The 19082-nt window shown below is 44.8% G+C and overlaps 1 protein-coding gene across 11 annotated transcripts in view; it reads right to left on the bottom strand.

Annotated features, from left to right (window-relative positions):
• Positions 1-18207, bottom strand: part of ERI3 (ERI1 exoribonuclease family member 3) — a 126852-nt gene extending 108645 nt beyond the window's left edge. For 4 of the 11 annotated variants that reach the window (XM_045897861.2, XM_054512912.2, XM_045897863.3 and 1 more), the window contains exons 1-3: positions 17794-18155; positions 15706-15781; positions 3709-3986 (exon numbers count right to left, since the gene is read on the bottom strand). In XM_045897861.2, the coding sequence (XP_045753817.1) occupies positions 3709-3986; positions 15706-15781; positions 17794-17928 (489 nt within the window). In that variant the 5' untranslated portion in view covers positions 17929-18155. The other 7 variants (XM_064589281.1, XM_064589285.1, XM_045897864.2 and 4 more) reach the window with 7 other exon arrangements.
• Between the last annotated feature and the right edge of the window lie 875 nt (positions 18208-19082).

The following is a 19082-nucleotide window of genomic DNA, read 5'->3' as shown; positions in this document are numbered from 1 at the left end:
TTCTGAGAGAGCACTAGGAAGGGCTGGATTCAGCTAGCAGCCCATCTTCTAGTCCTTTTCCAGTCTCTTCTAAAAGTTCATTCTCATCCCAAATCTCAATCTTGCCTGTTTCCATTTAAATTCATTTCTTTTTTTTTATCCTTATTAAAATGAAGAGCGGGGCGCCTGGGTGGCTCAGTTGGTTGGGCATCTGCCTTCGGCTCAGGTCATGATCCTGGAGTCCCTGGATCGAGTCCCACATCGGGCTCCCTGCTCGGCGGGGAGTCTGCTTCTCCCTCTGACCCTCCCCCGTCTCATGTGCTCTCTCTCATTCTCTCTCTCTCCAACAAATAAATAAAATCTTTAAAATAAAATAAAATAAAATAAAATAAAATAAAATAAAATAAAATAAAATAAAATGAAGAGCAAGTTATTAGTATACTCTTTGGAACAACTACCTCCCATATGATGAATTTATTTAGTCTGAATAAGAAATAAGTCACTAAAACCATATTCAATTTTTCTTCTTTCTTTCTAAGTCCTATTTTTGTGCCCCTAGTGATTTTTTCCCCTCTTATCCTGAGCTTTTCCAATTTCTCCACTGTCCCTGCTGACCAGAAGACCTACACAGCACAGAGGCTCTAATGACAACATGACCTATAATAACCTCAGTGGAAGGACACGATCTCCTATGTGGGACTGACAACTTCTCCAATCCATCTTCCAAAATTCCTCTGAATCCTATCAGGATCCTGCTACTTGCAAACTTTAGAGAAGTTTTTTTGTTTGTTTGTTTTTAAAGAGAGAGAGGCTTTAAGTTGCCACAAACAAGTCTCAAATCACTCCTGAGCTACCCATCCCTTTCCTGAGAATGATCCCATGGGCACTACAACAGAGCTGCCTGGCCCCCAACTCACCTTCCTACCTGTTGATCACAGCATTGTGGAGGCTTAATGAAGTACAGATGCATTACATTTATCACTTACCCCAGATCCACTCAAATCCATCACTATGTCACAGCAAGAAGTTAGATTGATCTGACAGGATTTGCTCTTCCTCGCAAACCCATGTAAGTTATTACTCAGTAGTACCCTATGCTCTTCTAGCTGTTTGCTGATTGATTATCTGACGATCAGGTCAAGTATCTTCTCTGGAATCACAGTAAACTAACGGGTCTATAACTTCCAAGATCATTCGTATTCCCCTTTTAAAGATAAGCAAGACAGCGAATGCTTTTTCCTGAGTTCTCTAAAGCAACAGCTAATGCTTTCTAATAATGAACCAGGGCAGCCAATTCTTTAAGTGCCCTTGGAATCACATCATCAGGGTTCATTGATTCTGGAGATAATCTTTAATCAGGCCCAGATCCTGGTAAACGGCATGAAGTCCTACCTCAGCCTAGGTCAGGAAGGCCTTGGTGCCCAAGTCTGGGTGGGAAGTTGGTGATACAAGTGATTTAAATCTGTATTGCGGGGCACCTGGGTGGCTCAGATGGTTAAGCGTCTGCCTTTGGCTCAGGTCATGATCCCAGGGGCCTGGGATCGAGTCCCGCATCGGGTTCCCTGCTCAGCGGGGATCCTGTTTCCCCCTCTGCCTGCCACTCTCCCTGCTTGTGCTCTCTCACTCTAATAAATAAATAAAATCTTAAAAAAAAAAAAAAAAAAACTGTATTGCATTATATCTTTAGCATTGCAATAAATAAATAAATAAAAAGAACAATGCCCTTGAAAGAGAGATGGAAGGTGATACTGACAGACCAAATTGAGACATGAACCAGGCTTCACCTTCAGCAACATTGACAGGACCCTCTGTAGGACAAGAGAACAGAGCTACATAATTATCTGAGCTTACAATCTAACTGAAAAGTTCAGAAAAAAACATACGTAGGCATGTGCCAGAAAGCAGAATGTAGAAAATGCCATAAAGGAGGTGCCAAGTGATTATGAGAGTTCAGAAGAGGGATGAATCATATGCAATCGGAATGTGTTGGATTTTAGACTCATGTCCCATTAGGGCTTACTCAGTAATTGAAATCTACATCAGTAAGGGAAATAATATGGTGTGTTAAGATACGGATCCTTGATTCCTAACCTGGGAGAATCTATGTAACCAAAATTCCCACCCACCACCCAGGAACAGCCAGCACAGAATCTCCAATAGTTCTGGGAGGCAGAGAAGACTCTACAGCATGGGCAGGAGCAAGAGGCTGAGAAAGTAAGGGCAGCTCAGGCAGCAGCCAAGCTATATTCCCTTTTATGCGAAGTTCCTTCCCTCAGGACATTCTCCTCATCTTGCTCCTGTCTTCCCGAACTTCCACAGGGCTAATTCCAATGCTCCCAAGGACAGTCCCCTACTTGAAGGGAGAACAGGAAAAAGGGAAGAAGGGGGAAGGTAAAAGGGTGGTGGTATCTGCTTTATGGAAAATAATCTACTATTCTAAAGATAGAATCTCTTCATGGGAAAAAAAAACCAACCAAGAGAAATGAACTCAGTTTATGTTTGAATGGACCCCACGCCTCCCTGTCTCCCAAGCGCCTGATGCTACCATCCCCCTTTCCCCATCCTCCCTACCATTGAAAGCTGCTCCCAAACTAACATGTCTACACATCCCAAAATTACACCCCTAATAACCCAGGCCCACAGGGAAGAGTTACAGTCCTAGAGCCGGGCATACTCAAGGCCCCCACAGTACAATGAACTGCCACATCAGCCCCCAATCGTTCCCCCCAAACCAACCTCAAGCACGCCAATATCTCCAAGAACATGTGCCTCTCTGCTGCTAATCCAAACCTCCTAGTAGCGCTACCTTAAAGGGTAAAAGGTCTCCGCACACAGTTGATGACTAAGGAAAAAAGGCAAGCAAAGAAATTTTCCTTTCCAACGGACCAACAGTTGTACTTCTTCAGGTTCTCTAATGCATCCCCAAACTTAATGGCTCCAAACATCAATAATCACTTCTTATCTCTCACAGTTTCTGCCAGCCAGGAATTCAGGAGCGGCTCAGCAGACCAGCCTGGCTCAGGGTCTCTCCGGAGGTTGAAGTCAGATGTCCATTGGGGCTGGCAGATTCCCTTCCAAGACAGCACCAAGAAGCATGAATGGCAAGTGGTACTGGTTTTTAGCGAAGAACCTCAGTTCCTGTATACACGTGCCTCTCCACAGGCCATTTGAGAGTCCTCAATGCACGGCAGCTGGCTTTCTCCAGAGCAAGTGATCCAAAAGAGCAGGGCGAACCACAGCGCTTTTTATGACTTAGCCTCAGAAATCACACCATGGCTTTTCCTCTATGTTCTACTGGTTATACAAGGCTAGCCCTGATTCAGTGTGGGAGAGAAACTACCAAGGGTAGGAATCCCAGGAGGCAAGGATCATTGGGTGCCATCTTAGAGGCTGACTATCACAGTATTCCTTAAAATAACATGCGGTAATAGTAGGAGAAGGAAGGCGGGAAGGGAAAGGAGAGAGGAAGGATGGGACAGAAGGAAATATTTTGATTCCCAAAGGCTGAGACCAGAGAGAAACAATATGCCCAGTTGTCTCCAGAGACTTCTCAGGTCTACCTTACCCTACCATGCCTGAACCAAGTCCAGCTTCCTAGGCAGGGACTCCCGATGAGCAACTAAAAGCCAGGAAGACATGAGAAAGTTCCCCTGGAACCCAGAAAGCAAGACTAACCTCCCTCCCTCCTTGCCCACCCCACCTTTTCTGAAGCAATGATGCAACAGTTACCTGAGGATGAATCTGTGGCTTGTCGCACGTGGCCTCAAAGTCCAGCACTAAAAAGTAGTGATACCTCTGGGGAGGGAAGGGCACCATTGCCGCCATGGATGCGCCAAAGCCGTGGGCCGCCAGTTTTCTGGTGGATATGGAGCAGAACTCCGGAACACCACAGGGAGAAAATAAGTGGGAGCCCAGCACTTTTCTTGCTCTTGAAAGTAAATATGAAGAAAATCGAGCTGCTCCAGTCTGTAAAGGTGCTAGCATTGAACATCCAGAAGCATCTAAAACTTAGGGGAGGAAAGTTTAAAAAAAAAAAAAGAAAAAAAAAAAAAAAAAAAGAACAAAGAGCCTGGGTTACTCCCCTCCCACGGTGGCCCTGTTCCATCTGGTCTTCAGGAATAGTCACACAACACGAACCACTCCCCAGTGTTTCTGGACCCCTTTTCTAAATCAACAGTATTCATTCCTGAAGTTCAAGACCTTAATGCTGGCCCCTGCAGCATTACGACAGCTCTGAGTCTCCAAGATCATCCTCAGAACAACCTGCCACACTGGCCTTCATCTTTAAATGGAGCTCTGAAGTTCAAAAGAGAGGAGAGAGAAAAATTCTGTGGTCATTTCTCGGGTGGCAAGAGTTAATGTAAAGCTAAGGTTCCTAAAGTAACATGAGGTGACCCAGCTGTACAATCAGTCCTGGGAGCTAAGGAGCTTCAGACAAAACAGTGGAAAATGCCAGAGTCTCTCCTCAGCTCCATTACAAGCCATTTGCCCCTGGCTTTCCAGTCGGTATCGCACACCTCCACGTAGCCTCCGTGCCATCTCCCAATGTGAAATGGAACGCAGCCAACCACAGGGGAGCTTGCTCCTGCAGGGCCAGTGATTCCCCAGCCTCCGTGCCAGTAAGTGGCACCCTGGGGGAATTAATGACGCCCGGAGAGCACAGCTGGTAACAGCCTCAGGCCTTCCTGTTCGCTGCCTTTAGGCTCACTCTCTACTAGAGGCCCTGAAGGACTGCGGGACTTTTTTTAAATAGGGAAGAAAAAGAGAAAACCCAGATGTGGCAGTAATGGGAGCATTGCTTAAAAAAAAAAAAAAAAGGTCTAGTAAAGTTTTCTGAGTGAACATGTGGAAAAAAAAAAAATCCAAATCACTTTTCAAGTTTTCCCTTTAAATTTGTAGAATGTCTGCTCCTTAGAGGGTTAACTAAATATAAAAATCAAAGCCTAAGTTTTACTCACAAATAACCCAGGCCTCCTTAAAAAAAAAAAAAAAGGAACAAAGAAAGTTTGTTTTTACCCTTCTTACACCCAATATTCAAGTTCCCTCAACTTTAATCCTCAAAGTCAAATGAGAAATCTCACTGCTCAATGCAGATATGGCCATAGTTTATGCCTTCTGAAGCCCCATTCTAATAGAGCCAAAAACTTGCCTCTGAAAGGCTGCCAATGGACACTGGCTCCTTCCTGCAGGGCTGAGGGGGGTAGCAGCCTGTGAAGTCCAGAGCGCACTCAGAAGCAATGAGGTGACTACTACCTGAATGGACATGTACAATCAAGTATCACTTTTCCTTCTGGCTCTTCCCTGACTCACTGAATGACCTACAATAACTTGCCTGCATATTTACTAGGACACATGTGGGTCCTCAATTTCCCCAACCCCGTAGTAAGATTCCATGGGGATTCAGAGGTGCTAAGACTGAAAAGTATTTTAAGTTCTTCATGGATCCTACAGAGCACGGTGCTTGCTTTCACCATGGCTTTACAGCATTTCCAAAAACGCAGCCCAAACTCCTCAGCTCAGGATAGACAAAGGCTGGCTTGGATTTCACTATGGAATCCCTTGGAAAGGCAAAGGGGCCAACATCCCTTCGAACACCAGAATCCAAAATAACTTCACATCACCACCCCTGCCTTGAACAGTACTGGAAGCCTTGCTGAGACTGGAGACACCAGTCTGTTCAGATTATGCATTATAGTTTGGATCCAAAGTCTCTCAGGGCCTTAGGACTCTCCTCTAACTCCTTGAAGTCAGGCTGGGATAAGGACTTTTGAGAATCCTAATGTTTGTCCATATTCATAGAGAGTGTATATAGTATATATAGTCAACCAGACTCCATCTGCCAAATACTACTGGCAATTTAGCATCATGATTAAGGAGGCCTTCCAGGTTTGCATCCTGGCTGAGCCACTTATTTGCCATGGCACCTTGGGCAAGCTCTGTTCTTCCATCCCTCACCTGTAAAATGACAACAATAATAGCTCTTATTCTGTAAGTGAGAATGAAATGAGAAGGTACATGTAAAGCACTATGAGCAGTGTCTGGCATATAGGGGCTCAATATCGCTTACTAGTATTACTACTATTCTTTTGGGCTACGCCCACCTGGCCAAGCCTGGACCCCCATACTTGGAGCCTATATATCCAATTAATGCATGCATAAGGCAACCCTCAGAAGTAACATCCAAATCTCCTGCATGCCCAGAATGCTCTAGGCCTCCCATGTAGCATACTATATGTGCGCTATCCCCTTCCATGAATGACACACTGATGACCTGAAGCCCTCTTGCCTGCAGGCCTTGCTTTTCCAACTGATTTCACCCACATCAACAAGCTTCTCTTGCAGGAAGTCTTGAGAATAGACAATGATAGGAGACCAGTCTTCCACATGTCAGTAATCACTGGATTCCATACTTCCTTTACTTCTAAAACCCAAGTTCAACTCAAGTCAAGAAACAGAGGGCAGCTCTTCCTCTTCCCTTCCTGAAAAATTCAATCTTATGGCTTTAGTCATTAGTTGTGGCAGAGGAAGGTAGTATCTGCAAGTTGAAGTGGGGGGGAGCAGAAGAGTCTGAGGGTGGGGGTGGAGGGTATCAGAACCCAAGCACAGTAAGGAAGGCATCTGTACAGAGGCAAGAAGGTGTGATGTAGCATGTCAGAACCCACGTGGGGTGTGGAGGGCATGGGGAGGCGGGGAGCAAGCCTGATGCAGGGAGTCATGGGCAGGGTAAAAGAGGCACTCAAGAGGGGGAAGGAGCAGTGGTAACAAATGGGAGATTGGTTACATACAGAGGGATTGATCAAAGAAGGGCGTATATTAAGGGTAATGAGAACCAGGTTTCTCATTGTTACAGGATGGAATTAAAATATGGAAAGAGGAAAAAAAAATCCATGGTGTCAAACTGAAATTGGAGGAAACAGTGTGAACTCATGGTTTCTGATATATAATATATAAAAATAAGCTAGACGTGAGTATGGACACACACACACACACACACAATCTATTTTCTAGCTGTCTATTGAAGGGCCAGGGAGCAGCAACACTCTAGCAGCAATGAGCACACCTAACACCCAGTTACCTTCTAAATAACAGTCTTTAGTGGAAAAACCAGAGCTCTTTGGAGAAATGGTTGATTCCACAACTATGGCAGGGAAAGTACAAGATGAGTCTAGAACATCTTGTTTAGGGGCCAGAAAGCAAGGAAATGCTCAAAGAATGATGGGAATTAATCAAAAGGATGCAGAAGCCAGTTTGAAGGGGCTCCCACTGGCAATAAATAATGATATTAATAGATTATATTGCATTGAATAAAAAAAGGAAACCATGAATCTAAAATACACTAATTAACTAATTAATAAATTAAAGTTTGGTAAGGGATATTCACGTAGTTTTGAACTATCTCCCCACAGAATGCTTATTAATCGTTAATAGGAAGTAAATATACAATGGAGAAGCCTGGCAGACATCACCTTAATCAAGTGATCAAAATGAACACAATGGGATAAATCAAAATCATGCACCACATGATAGGATGCAATGAGAAGAAAGCATCATTTCTGTGATATTCCTGTCAAAGATGCATAATCTAACTCTAATCATGAGAAAATATCCAACAAACCCTAACTGAGGGAGAGCCTACATAATAACCAGCCTGTAATCTTCAAAAGTATCAAGGTCATGAATGTCAAGGAACTTTTACTGAGCAAAATCTAAAGGAGATCAAAGGGACTTGATAACTAAATGCAATGCACATTCTGAACTAGATCATTTTGCTACAAAAAAACATTACTGGGACAATAGGCAAACCTGAATGGGGTTTCAGAATTAGAAGGAGGTAAGGTACCAATATTAATTTCCTGGTTTTGCTGGTTGTACTATGGTTAGGTAAGAAAATGTCCTTGCATGTAGGAAATATACCCAAAGCATTCAGGGTGATGGGGACATTAGGTCAGCATTAGCTCTCAAACAGTTCCACAAAAAATTCTTTGTACTATTAATTCCAACTTGTATGTAAATTTGGCCTATTCCAAACTTTTTAAAAATTATTTTTTTAGGGGCATCTGGGTGGCTCAGTCAGTTAAGCGTCTGCCTTTGGCTCGGGTCATGATCCCAGGGTCCTGGGATCGAGCCCCACATTGGGCTCCCTGCTCAGCGGGGAGCCTGCTTCTCCCTCTCCCACTCCCCCTGCTTGTGTTCCCTCTCTCACTGTCTCTCTCTGTCAAATAAATAAATAAAATCTTTTTTAAAAATTATTTTTTAATCTATATGCTGCAATGTGGTTTAAAAAAGGCGGGGAGGGAAGGAGAGAGAGAGAAGAAGAGAGATGGTATGTGAGGGCTCAATCTCTCCATACCGCCCACGGAAGATAGGCTGTGCATACAGCCTACAGCCGACCTTAAGAGGCAAAGCCAGCCCTTAAAGCATCAAGTCTCCATGATAAGAGCCCCCACTCAATGCCCGCTCACGCTCACGGAGCACTCCTGCCACCATTAGAGCCTTCTCAGGAAAGAGCCCTGCACTCCCTGCAGAGGCATCCCACTTGCCTTGCACCCTCTGGCCTCTTGGGGATTCCCCTTTCCTAATGCTGCTTTATACTTTAGTCACAAGTTTGTAGACTCTAAGTCTATAACTTGTATCATCAATTGGGACTTCGAGTATCTAGTCAAGGGGCAGAACTCAAAAGGAACAGTTTATGATTCTATGTACTTCTGCATACTGTGTTTCATCAGAGACAAGACTTATACACATTTATTCTCAGGCACCCTTTTTCTTCTCCTGGCAATTAAAGGTAGTAAGTAGCCTATGGCAAGGAGGAAAATAAATGATTCCCTCCTCAAAATGAAAGGTCCAGCCCCCAGTGGAGACAGCGGAGTGGTAAATAGGGACCGTCATGGGGCCAGCCCCATTTGGAGAAACAGGCCTGCGCCACAGCCCCCGGAGGATGGTCTCTGTGCAGAGTATTTACACAACAGACACCAACGGTCCTCTGCAGCCATTACCATCGGTCAGGTAAATAACGCATGTGCCAAAACACACATTTAATGAGGGAAATAATATGCCTTTATAAAAAGCCTCAATCTGTATTTACCTGAGAGACCAGAGAAGCACCAAATCACCAGATTAGTGGAACCACAGAGGAGTCATTCTGGTGTCTTGGGTAAATAGACATTTTATAGCCTTCCATTACTGAGGGGGGAAGAGAGAGCAAAGGGAGGGGGGGGGCCATCCTTTAACATCCACATCCACAGGCCACAGGAACGTGGGGGATAGGAAAGGAGAGGGCCATCATGAAATATGGGGTCTACTCCCACCCCATCTCCCCAGCTGCAAATACAGTTGACCCTTGAACAACACAGAGCTTAGGGGCACTGACTGCCCCCCGCAACAAAGTGGAAAATCCGCCTATAACTTTTGACTCTCCAAAAACAACTACTAGTAGTACTGTTGACTGGAAGCCTTACCAATAACATAGTCAATTAATACATATCTTATATATGTATTGTATACTGTATTCCTACAATAAAGGTAGAGAAAAGAAAACATCAAGAAAATCATAAGAAAGTATTTATTGTACTGTACTGTATTTATTGAAAAAAATCGACAAGTCAGTCGATCTATGCAGTTCAAACCCATATTGCTCAAGGGTCAACTGTACTTGGAATCCCTGGGGAGGGTTTAGGCTGGTACCATCCCTGGATTCTATCCATTCCATTAAAAACCAGATTGGGAGGCAGGAGCACATTCCAGAGAAACTGTAAGGCACCAGAGGCAGGCTCTGAGTCTAGCCAACTAGAAGCACCTGAGAGAGCTGCAGCTTCCCCAGGTCCCAGTCCCAGGGCAAGTCCCTGTCCCAATCTGACTGACAGTATTACAAGGGCTCAGGTACCTGAGTCACAGAGGCATCAACAGAGAGCACAGTAATACCTGTCTGGAACCACTCAGTCATAGGCTCTGTATTAGGCAGCTAAAAATAGCCTGGGAAAAATCTAAATAAACTGCATGCCTTCAAAAGTCATAATCTTCAAGCTAATGAATGTACCTTGCTGCCAGAGTATTTTCTGTGAAAATCACAGACTGTCAAAGGTGAAAGAAAACCTAAGGGGAGACACAGTACAGCCTGCCAGGGAAAATGAGCCCCAGGTAGAGAAAAGGACTGCCTAAGACTCACATAGCATAGTAACAACAGAACCCAGGGTTCCTTACTCCCACACCAGGGTCTCAGACCACTGCCCCAACACAAGGAGCAAGCCTCACCACTCACCTCCCAAGCTTCTCTGTAGTCTCACAGTGGAGGCCGGGGGGCCTGAGGGTTCAGCCTAGTCTGCTGAAAGCTAGAGGGTGAGGCAGAACAAAGCCTGACATGCCCTGGAACCTCTACACAACTTCCTGATGGCCCCAAAGTAGAATGGAAGCAGGAACTCTAAAGCTGGGTCCTCACCTCAACAAAACACTCTCCTCCTCTCTACAACCTGTCACTCCCTTGGCCTGTAGCTACCTACAGTTGCTTCTGCTCCAAGGTGGGGCGAGGGAGAGCATTCTCAGCAACAGAAGCAGCTGCTAACCCTAAATTACCAGGAGAGCTACAGTCACTAAAGACCTTCGGGAACACCACATTCTGATGGCAACATTACAGGCCACAGGAGGTTTACTCTCCTCTTCAATTAGCCGTCTCAGCAGCTCAAGGCAGCACCTAAAAAGAAGTGACTGTGATTGGCCTGCTGTTTGCTAACTTACCACTACATGCAGTAGTTTGGGCAAATTCCTTCGAGGGGCCAAAGCTGGGAGACATCTCTTTGCAAAGTCCTAGAAGTCAGTTGTGACACCCATCGCACGTGAGAGGGGGCAAAAGTTTGTTTCTAACACACCATAAATAGGATAGAAATGAAGGAGGGGCAGAGTATGGTACTCTGATCCCTTTAAGTACCTCTCACACTTGTAGACAGCATCTGACCCCAGAGGAGAGATACCAAGAACCTGCCATTCCCCTGCTTCCAAGATGGAACTGGTATAGAAGCACAGCCCACATGTTTAAACACTAGAATCAGACAAGTCTAGGTTCAAATCCTGACTCTACCACACATTCTTTTTTTTTTTTTTAAGTAGGCTCCACACCCAATATGGGGCTTGAACTCATGACCCCAAGATTAAGAGTTGCATACTCTACCGACTGAGCCAGCCCTTCCACCACATTTTCTCAATAATAACAACTAATAATAATAATACCTATCTCTTTGGGGTTCAGGTCAACCACACAATGTATATAAAGCACTTTGTACAGTTTAAGCACTCAATAGAAGGGAGCTACTGTTGTTAATGCATGAGAAAGAGGAGAGGGAAACACAATTATAAGCCAGGTACTGTATTAGTGATCCACATATTTTATCCCCCTAACTCTCAAGCAAAATGGGGAACAATAATCCCATTTTACACATGAGAAAACTAAGCCTCAGATGTCCTCAGTTCTTCGGGGCCCTGTTCTCCTCTCCCATGTTTGAGGGCCCACATTCCCCACTTGATTGAGTCCCCTATCCACCAAAGGGCTAAAAATACATATCAACTTCAGTTTTTCCTTTGAGGTAAGGTGGTGACTTTAAAAGTAACTCAACCATATTCCGGTTTCTCTTCAAAACGCATAAATCTTTCGCCTTTTACTGAAAGTAACTCAACCATAAGCAATGATCAAGTCTGTCCAAATCATTCAAATTTGTTCTCATAATACATTTAACACATTTTAACAAGAAAAACAAATTGCAGTCCTGGGTACCAAAAAGCAGAAGAAGGAAGGGGTGCCTTGGACGAAAACAACTGCAGCACAAGAAACTCAAAGCCTCTTCGCAAACACAATTCCACAGGAGCAGAGAAACTGGCAGGAGGCAGGGTGACGACTAGCTCTTGCTCAGGTCCCCAAATGGGATGTTTCCTTTTACAAATCTGTGCCTTGGCAAATGCTACTCCCCCTGCTTTGGAATGTTATTTCCATTTTCACCAGCTCCTTCTTCAAAATGCACCTCAAAATTCCCTTTTAGTAGCTTTCTCTGATACTCCATCAGAAAGTTAATTGCTTAAGTGTGATCCAGTAACACACTCTATTCCTATTTCATAACTTTTTGTCTCACTATATTGTAAAATTTTAATCTATTTTTCCTACTATAATTTTCAGAGCCTTAGGTGAGAAGGCTGTAAGATAGCAGGTATAAGTATGTGTGCGTGTGCGTGTAAAAAAGGCATAATTTCTTTGACTTGTTTTTTGTCAGACCCTTTAATGCATTTTAAAATTTCAAGTAGCACTAAAGAAAAGCATCAGTTTAATTTTTTCACCTAAATAGCGCATGAATTTAAAAACTCTGAGAAACACTGAGGTTCACACAGATCCTTAAGGGCAAGGACCACATTTTATTCATTTCTGTATTTCTAGCACCCAGCACAGGGCCAGGTACAAAGTTAGTGTGAATCACTGTTTGCTGAATGAATATGCCCAAAGTCCTGATGTCAACTGCTCTGGAATCAGAACATGTTAGAACAGAACAGACCCTAAGCACCAAGCAAAGCTTCTTTTTTTTTCCTCTCTCCTTCCTAGCCCACCCCATTCTGTCCTCCCCAGTTAAAGACAGAGAGAAACACCACATTGCCTTGGTGCTGGAATACTATTAAAAGGATTAATTTAGGGACCGGTGTTTGGACTGTCACATCCAATCACTACCCACAGATCTACAGCTTCCCAAATCAAGCTCATGCAAAGAGGAATCAATTGCAAGGACACAGAGGGTCTGAACAGGCATACTAATGGCCTCCTGAGGTGCCAGCGGCCAGCTCTGACACTCCCATAAATTATCTGCCTTTTGATTTTACCTGTAGCTGTGGGGCACAAGGCACAATTTTGAACATATCAAAGCAATCTCTTGTAACCCAAGGCTCCCCCAAGAATGTCCCCAAAGGAGGAGGGGCTAAAAACAATGACCCAAAGGGAATCTGCTTCCCTGGTCCAAGCAGTCATCAATTAAAACCCAACAGGACCAAGTGGATAAAGTGGGACCCAAATCACTCCTAGCACATTTGGACAAAGCATGCATCAGTCTGCAGTTCTGCAATGACTACACATCTCTCACTCGAAGGAAGAGAAATCACAGCAATAAACTAACACAATTTCATCTGGAGGCAAATCTGCACTAGCTCTGACAGTACCTCACAGCATGACCTCAGGCAACACACTTAACCTTCGTGGGCCTCAGTTTCCTCACAGAGGTAAGCGGGGACAGTAATACTGACCACCTGACTCATTCCCAGAGTGGTGGTAAAAAGTAATAAAAAAACATTCAAGAGGACTTTACGAAGATGTAGGGCCACAAGGGTGGCAACACAATAAATGACCCTGACCAACTGGGAGAAATGACTGGTCACACTTTGGTGAATTTCTTTCGGGTAGCTGCTCACTCAATTCACTTCACTGATGGTATTGGGGCTAAGGTCTACCCTGAAGAAAGTTCTGATTTTCTGGACTCCTGATGTCTGAAAATTTTCCATTATGAAGAGTGGCCCCTTCCGTTAATTATAACTTCCTTCTGTCTACTGGCTCTCACCACCAGTGGTTATGTTCCTATCATATGGCCATAATGACAACTGTGAGGACCCAAAACATACTAAGCCAAAGGCCAACTCACCCAATTGTGGGCTGCTTTTTAAAAAAATTATTAACTGTGTAAAATACTATTAGTAAACAAAAGTTATTAAACCCCTGTGCTAAGAGCTTTACATACATTATCTCATTAAATCCATTAATCAACCCTTATCTTTAAGTCCCATTATCTGCATTTTACAGATGGGAAAGTAAAGCTCAGAGAGCTAAGTCACTCGCCTGAGGTTACATAAACACCATAATGTAAGTTATCAGAAACCTACAGGCTTCCCTCCAGCAATGCAAGTAGGCTTGCAGGAGGAGGAAGACAATTTATTGGACACTCAACACTTTGGCTCCTGTGCCTGGCATATACCATCATACCTGAACCAGGAGACAGTCCCCAAGCCAGAAAAAAGGTCATCAGGTTGCTACAAGCAAGGAAAGTTTGACTGAGTAGGACACGTAACAGAATGAGGACAATTCCCTGGAAAACTTAGGAAAATGGGTCCTTCTTTGTTTGTATAGTTCAAAAAGTTTAAAGTAATTGACATTAAGCTATGAGCCCTAAGGCCAAAATCCCTACCAGGGCTCCATTTATTCTCTACTTCTTTGATTAGAAGAGTTCCCCAAACCTTTTCATTCATTCTACACCTACTTTCCCTTCCTACATCTTTTCTAGTATGTAAAATAGGAGCTGGTATTACCAACAAATTCTTTGGTAGACATGCTTTAAGCTCTAGTCGATGGCCAGGAAATTAATAAACATAACCAGTTTATACATTATGCAATAATTCAGTTATGCTCAATTTTTAAGGGTCAAAATACTGCCTCAAAGGGTTAACTATAAAATGCTACCCATGCAAATGTCACAGGCTCCTTAACTGGTCTCTGCCTCCAGTATTGTCCCCTTCAGTCCCTTCTTAACACTGAAATCAAAACAAATGTTCTAAAACACAAATCTAATTATCAGTCCACAGCTTAAAACCATTGAATGGCTTCTTACTGCTCTTATGATAGTCTGGTCCAGGTGTTGGCAACTATGTTCCACAGGCCAAATCCAGCTGCCACTGGTTTTTATAAAGTTTTACTCGAACATAGCCATGCTCATTCATTTTCATACTATGGCTGCCTTCATGCTGTAACAGCAGAGTTGAATGGAGTTGAACAGTTGTGACAGAGACCCACAAAGCCTAAATAGTTACTATCTGATCCTTTACAGAAAAAAGACCTAGTCTAACCTAATCCTAAGAGCTTATAAGGCCTTGGCCTCTGCTTACTTTTCCTGCTTCGCTTCTCACTATATTCTCCAATCCCCTGCCCACTGAGTACACTATGTTTTAACACACTGATCTTCAGTTTCTCAAACTCAACAAAACTCTGACCTTCACACTTGGTCCCTCATGTCTTCATTTAATTCTAGATGAGGAGCCTACAAGTCTGGGTTGCGGACCCTTCTGAGTACTCCCAAAACACCTAAACTTACCTTCTAGCACTCCCAGAGTGTATCAGAACTGCTTCTTTACTACCTCTCTCTCCCCTGAATTTGTAAGCCCTGTGGCATCAGAGACAACACCTGCCTTGTTCACCACTGCAATTCTAGTCCTAGCAAAGTATCTGGCCCTTTGTTACTAAACAGCCTCTGAGATCCTAGATATTAATCATCAGAGTCTGCCTTTTCAGGCAGCCCTGATCCTTGTAAGATGGAGACAGGCTGGGATTCACCATCCACCCAACAGTGATTCCCAACCCAAATCAAACCAAGATCCCAAAGGTCTTGGTCAAATGCATTATCAAAAGCCAAACCAATGTGTTCCTTCCTATTATCTTAAGCTGTGTATTTCTCAGGATGAAGGACTACTCCAGCTCTATTCAACCTTCCTGAACCTAAAGTAGGTGCTCATGCAATGCCCACAGAGAAATCACGACAGAACTTGAGAGTACAGATACCCCACCTCTAATTCTCCCCATTCCGTAGTCTTTGAGCACATGGTGTCTCATCAGAAAAAGCTACAGAAATATACAATCTGCACCAACCACCACCCCCTCACCCTCCAAACCCAAATATTCATAAGAAAGAAGTCGAGCCAAACTTGACCATGCAACAAGATTCTCACCTCTCCTTACTTCGAAGATGCCAAGACTGCCAGCTGGGGATGCTGAAGGTTCTGTGAGAGCTGGAAAGCCCCAATGCTGTGGATAAATACACATCTCTGCAACAAGTCTATTTCAGTATAAAGGATCAAATCCCGGACTGCTGCTATTTGAAACAATTTAAGGACCACACCAAACCTCAAACTCCTAAACTCAAACTACTCTGGGATAAGTTATCTATGTGGAAGAACAATGCCTGAACAGAGCTTTCAGAAGCTACTAGTACTATATATTTTTGGAATGATGGATTTCATGTTCTCTAGTAGCATACTTTTCTTCCTAAGGAGGTTATCTCCTAGAAACACTAAACATTTATAATATCTGAGCTTGGACTAAGAAAGATGGTCATGAAATGGTGTCTCTCGGGATAACACTAGAATCCTAGTTTAGTCAAGGAGACACTGGTAAGGTTGACAATATTCAGAACTCAGGAACTAAGACCAGGATTGGGGGAGGGGCTGGTTGCCACAAACCCACAGGCCATACTACAAATGGCCAAATAGACCATTAAACACTTGCAGTATACTTCCAGGTCTATCTCAAGTCCTAAGAAAGTCAAAGTGTAACCAAACCCTAAGTCAAATAATTAATGGACACCTATCATATTTATCACCTAATTCAGATTTTCCAAAAGACTAGAAGTTGCAGAGGTGCTCTTGTAAGCTAGCAATGCCCTTTGCACAGAGAAACACTTAGGTTTGGAACCAATCTATTCCTGTCTACCACTCTACACATTTAAGACTTTATGCTACTCAGATCCCCTGGGAAAGACCACTCACAGACTTACCCCACCACCAAGAAAACACTTTTCAAAATGAAAGGGAATAAAGGCACTTTTATTTGGAAATTTCAAGTTGGAAGGAGAGCTCTCAGACAAGCTCTAGGACCTAGCTAGCTGATTATTTACAGGATCTTTGGGCAGGAATTGTTAATGAGCTTTTAATTTGGAGTGCTTAAGTTGCCAAAGTGCTCTGAGCTCCAGTGAAGCACCACAGAATCCATAAAGGAAACCTTATCAATCACTTCCCGGCAGCTCCCTTCCCCCACACCCTACCTCTCTGACGAAAGGCAGCCAAGTGGGTTTCTAACCAAGATCACAGACACACACATTAGTGGAGTCACACTCCAAGTCCCTGTTTATAAATTGGCTTTTAAATGGTGGGGGATTCAGGTATAATATACTTAAGCTCCAGGAACGAACCCACTAAAACAAGGCATGCCATGTATGATAAAGTCAGAATAAAGCAGAATTTGATGAAGCCAATTTCTGGTAGAAACTCTACAATCAAAAATCATTCAGCCAATCACAACCTACTATAGTTCAAATAGTGTACACTCTTCAGCCAATGGGATTCGTGGTTTTTTGCCCTTCAGCTCGGAGTATGATAAAATGTCTGGTAAGAGCTAATCCCATAGAGGTGGCCAGAGACCTATAGCAGAGACAACGATGGGCATTATCAGTTTGCAAAACCCAACCCTAAGGGCAGAATTCAAGCCCCCAGGAAGGAGCCACATGCAGCATCTTCCAAGTCAACCAGGAGAAGTTACATTATGCAAGAACTCGCAGTCACACCTCAATCCAAGTTCATGCTTTTTTGTTTTAAGAGAACACCTGTTGCTGGAACATTTGCAGGAAAAGCAAACAGAAAGCTAGCTAGGTTAGGCCCGTTATTCACTCCTTCCACCATCACTACTACCACTGCTACAGATTTACAAAGAGTTAAAGTGCTAACCTCGTGTGTGTGCTGGAGAGGGAAGAATGGGGTTATTCTATCTACTACCTCTTTGCTGAGTTTCTATCCACTGTGCTCAAACCTCTCTTCCTCTTACCTAGTATAATCCCAAGTAAAAAGTCAGCACCCTTATCACCCCACCCAGTCCGTCTGGCAAAGCCCTGCCCGCTCCCTCTTTGCCAGAACGTTACTCAGTAGATCATGCATCCAGGGTGAGCACATGGGCTAGCACCCCAGACTGCACAAACTGCGCGCCGCGACCCTCACCCCGCATGCATTAACCAAGGCCCAATCTGGGGGCCTCTCCGCATCACCCACCCCAGGGTGTTGCCCCCAACTCGGGCCCATCCAAGTCCAGGGGAGAGTAAGGGGAGGGGCAGGGGGCCAGGAGACCAGCCCTCCTTCCCAGGGCCGCCCCCGCCCCCCGTCAGCGGCGGGAGAGGCTGTCGCCATGGCAACGCCCCCTCCTCGGGGCCAGCGCGGCAGGCTCCCTCCAGGTGCAGGCCCCGACGTCTCCCTCGGCCTCAGCAGGCGCTCAGGGCAGTTTACGGCGGCGGGCGCGGCCCGCGCCGACTGCGGCGCCGGCCAAGCAGAGGCAAGGCCAGCTCCGCCCGCTCCCCACCGCCCGTTCCCGGCCGCCTCAACAGCGGCAGCCAGCACCACGAGTCCACAACACACCGACTCACCTCCGCGCACTCTGACCCCGGCCGACGCGACTGACGGGCGGGCTCGGTGGCCAACCGCTGAGCCCGCCGCTTGCTTCTCCGACCAATGGGCTGCAGGGGGGCGGGGCTTCTTCTCCCCAAATGCTCGCTCTCCCGCCGACATGCGCGCTAAGGTGTGTCAAGATGGTGACTCCCCTCGGCTGGCCTTATGGGACTTGTAGTTTTGAGGTGGCACGTACTCAGAAGAAAGTGAAGGGGGACCTCCCTTCCGACCTGGGAAAGGAATATTTTAAATAACGAAAACTTTTTAAGGCCTAGAGCGACTCAGGTCCCCCACTTCCGTTTTCCCACCTCCCAATATACTCATGAGGTGAGTATAGGCTCATAACATGACGTGTTCTATTTAGATAACTTCTCCTCATGATTTGTTTCTTCAACAAGTCATTATTATCATCCACTCTCGGAGGTGGGCCTGGGGAGAGCTGAAAGGAGGCAGATTTTAGGCTAAGAAGAAAATTCTTAGATTTCTGAAGGGCATTCCTACAGAAGAGGGAACTGACTTGTTTGGGTTGGCTCCAGAGGGAACGTCAGAGTTGAAAGGATTCTGGCCTCAACTATAGGGAGCTACCGCAGTCTATTCTGTCATCTGGAGCGAAGTCTGGCTAAAGCCAGAGATGTGTTTCTTCATCTGGTTTGTGGCTCTTTGGGAAGTCATGGGTAACACGTTCTGAGGTGGGAAACCCTGGCCGTGGCCAAATCAGTGATGGCTTTGACAGCTTCCCAGTGAGCCAGGAACCATCTTCTGGGCCCAGCTTTGGTCACCAAGCCTCTGTCTGCCGTTTGCATATTTTCACATAAGAAAATGATGTCACTTCTGGGCCCACCATTTCTGTGAGATCTGACCTTAACATACTGGTTCCTGCCTGAGCTGGGAATGCCCGG

Source organism: Mirounga angustirostris, unplaced genomic scaffold (genome assembly GCF_029215605.1).
Source record: "Mirounga angustirostris isolate CCGP_5_RB_7025 unplaced genomic scaffold, mMirAng1.0.hap1 SCAF_4, whole genome shotgun sequence".
Classification (NCBI taxonomy): Eukaryota; Metazoa; Chordata; class Mammalia; order Carnivora; family Phocidae; genus Mirounga; species Mirounga angustirostris.
Note: the sequence above shows the minus strand (reverse complement) of the source record. Positions and strands in the feature narration are given on the sequence as shown.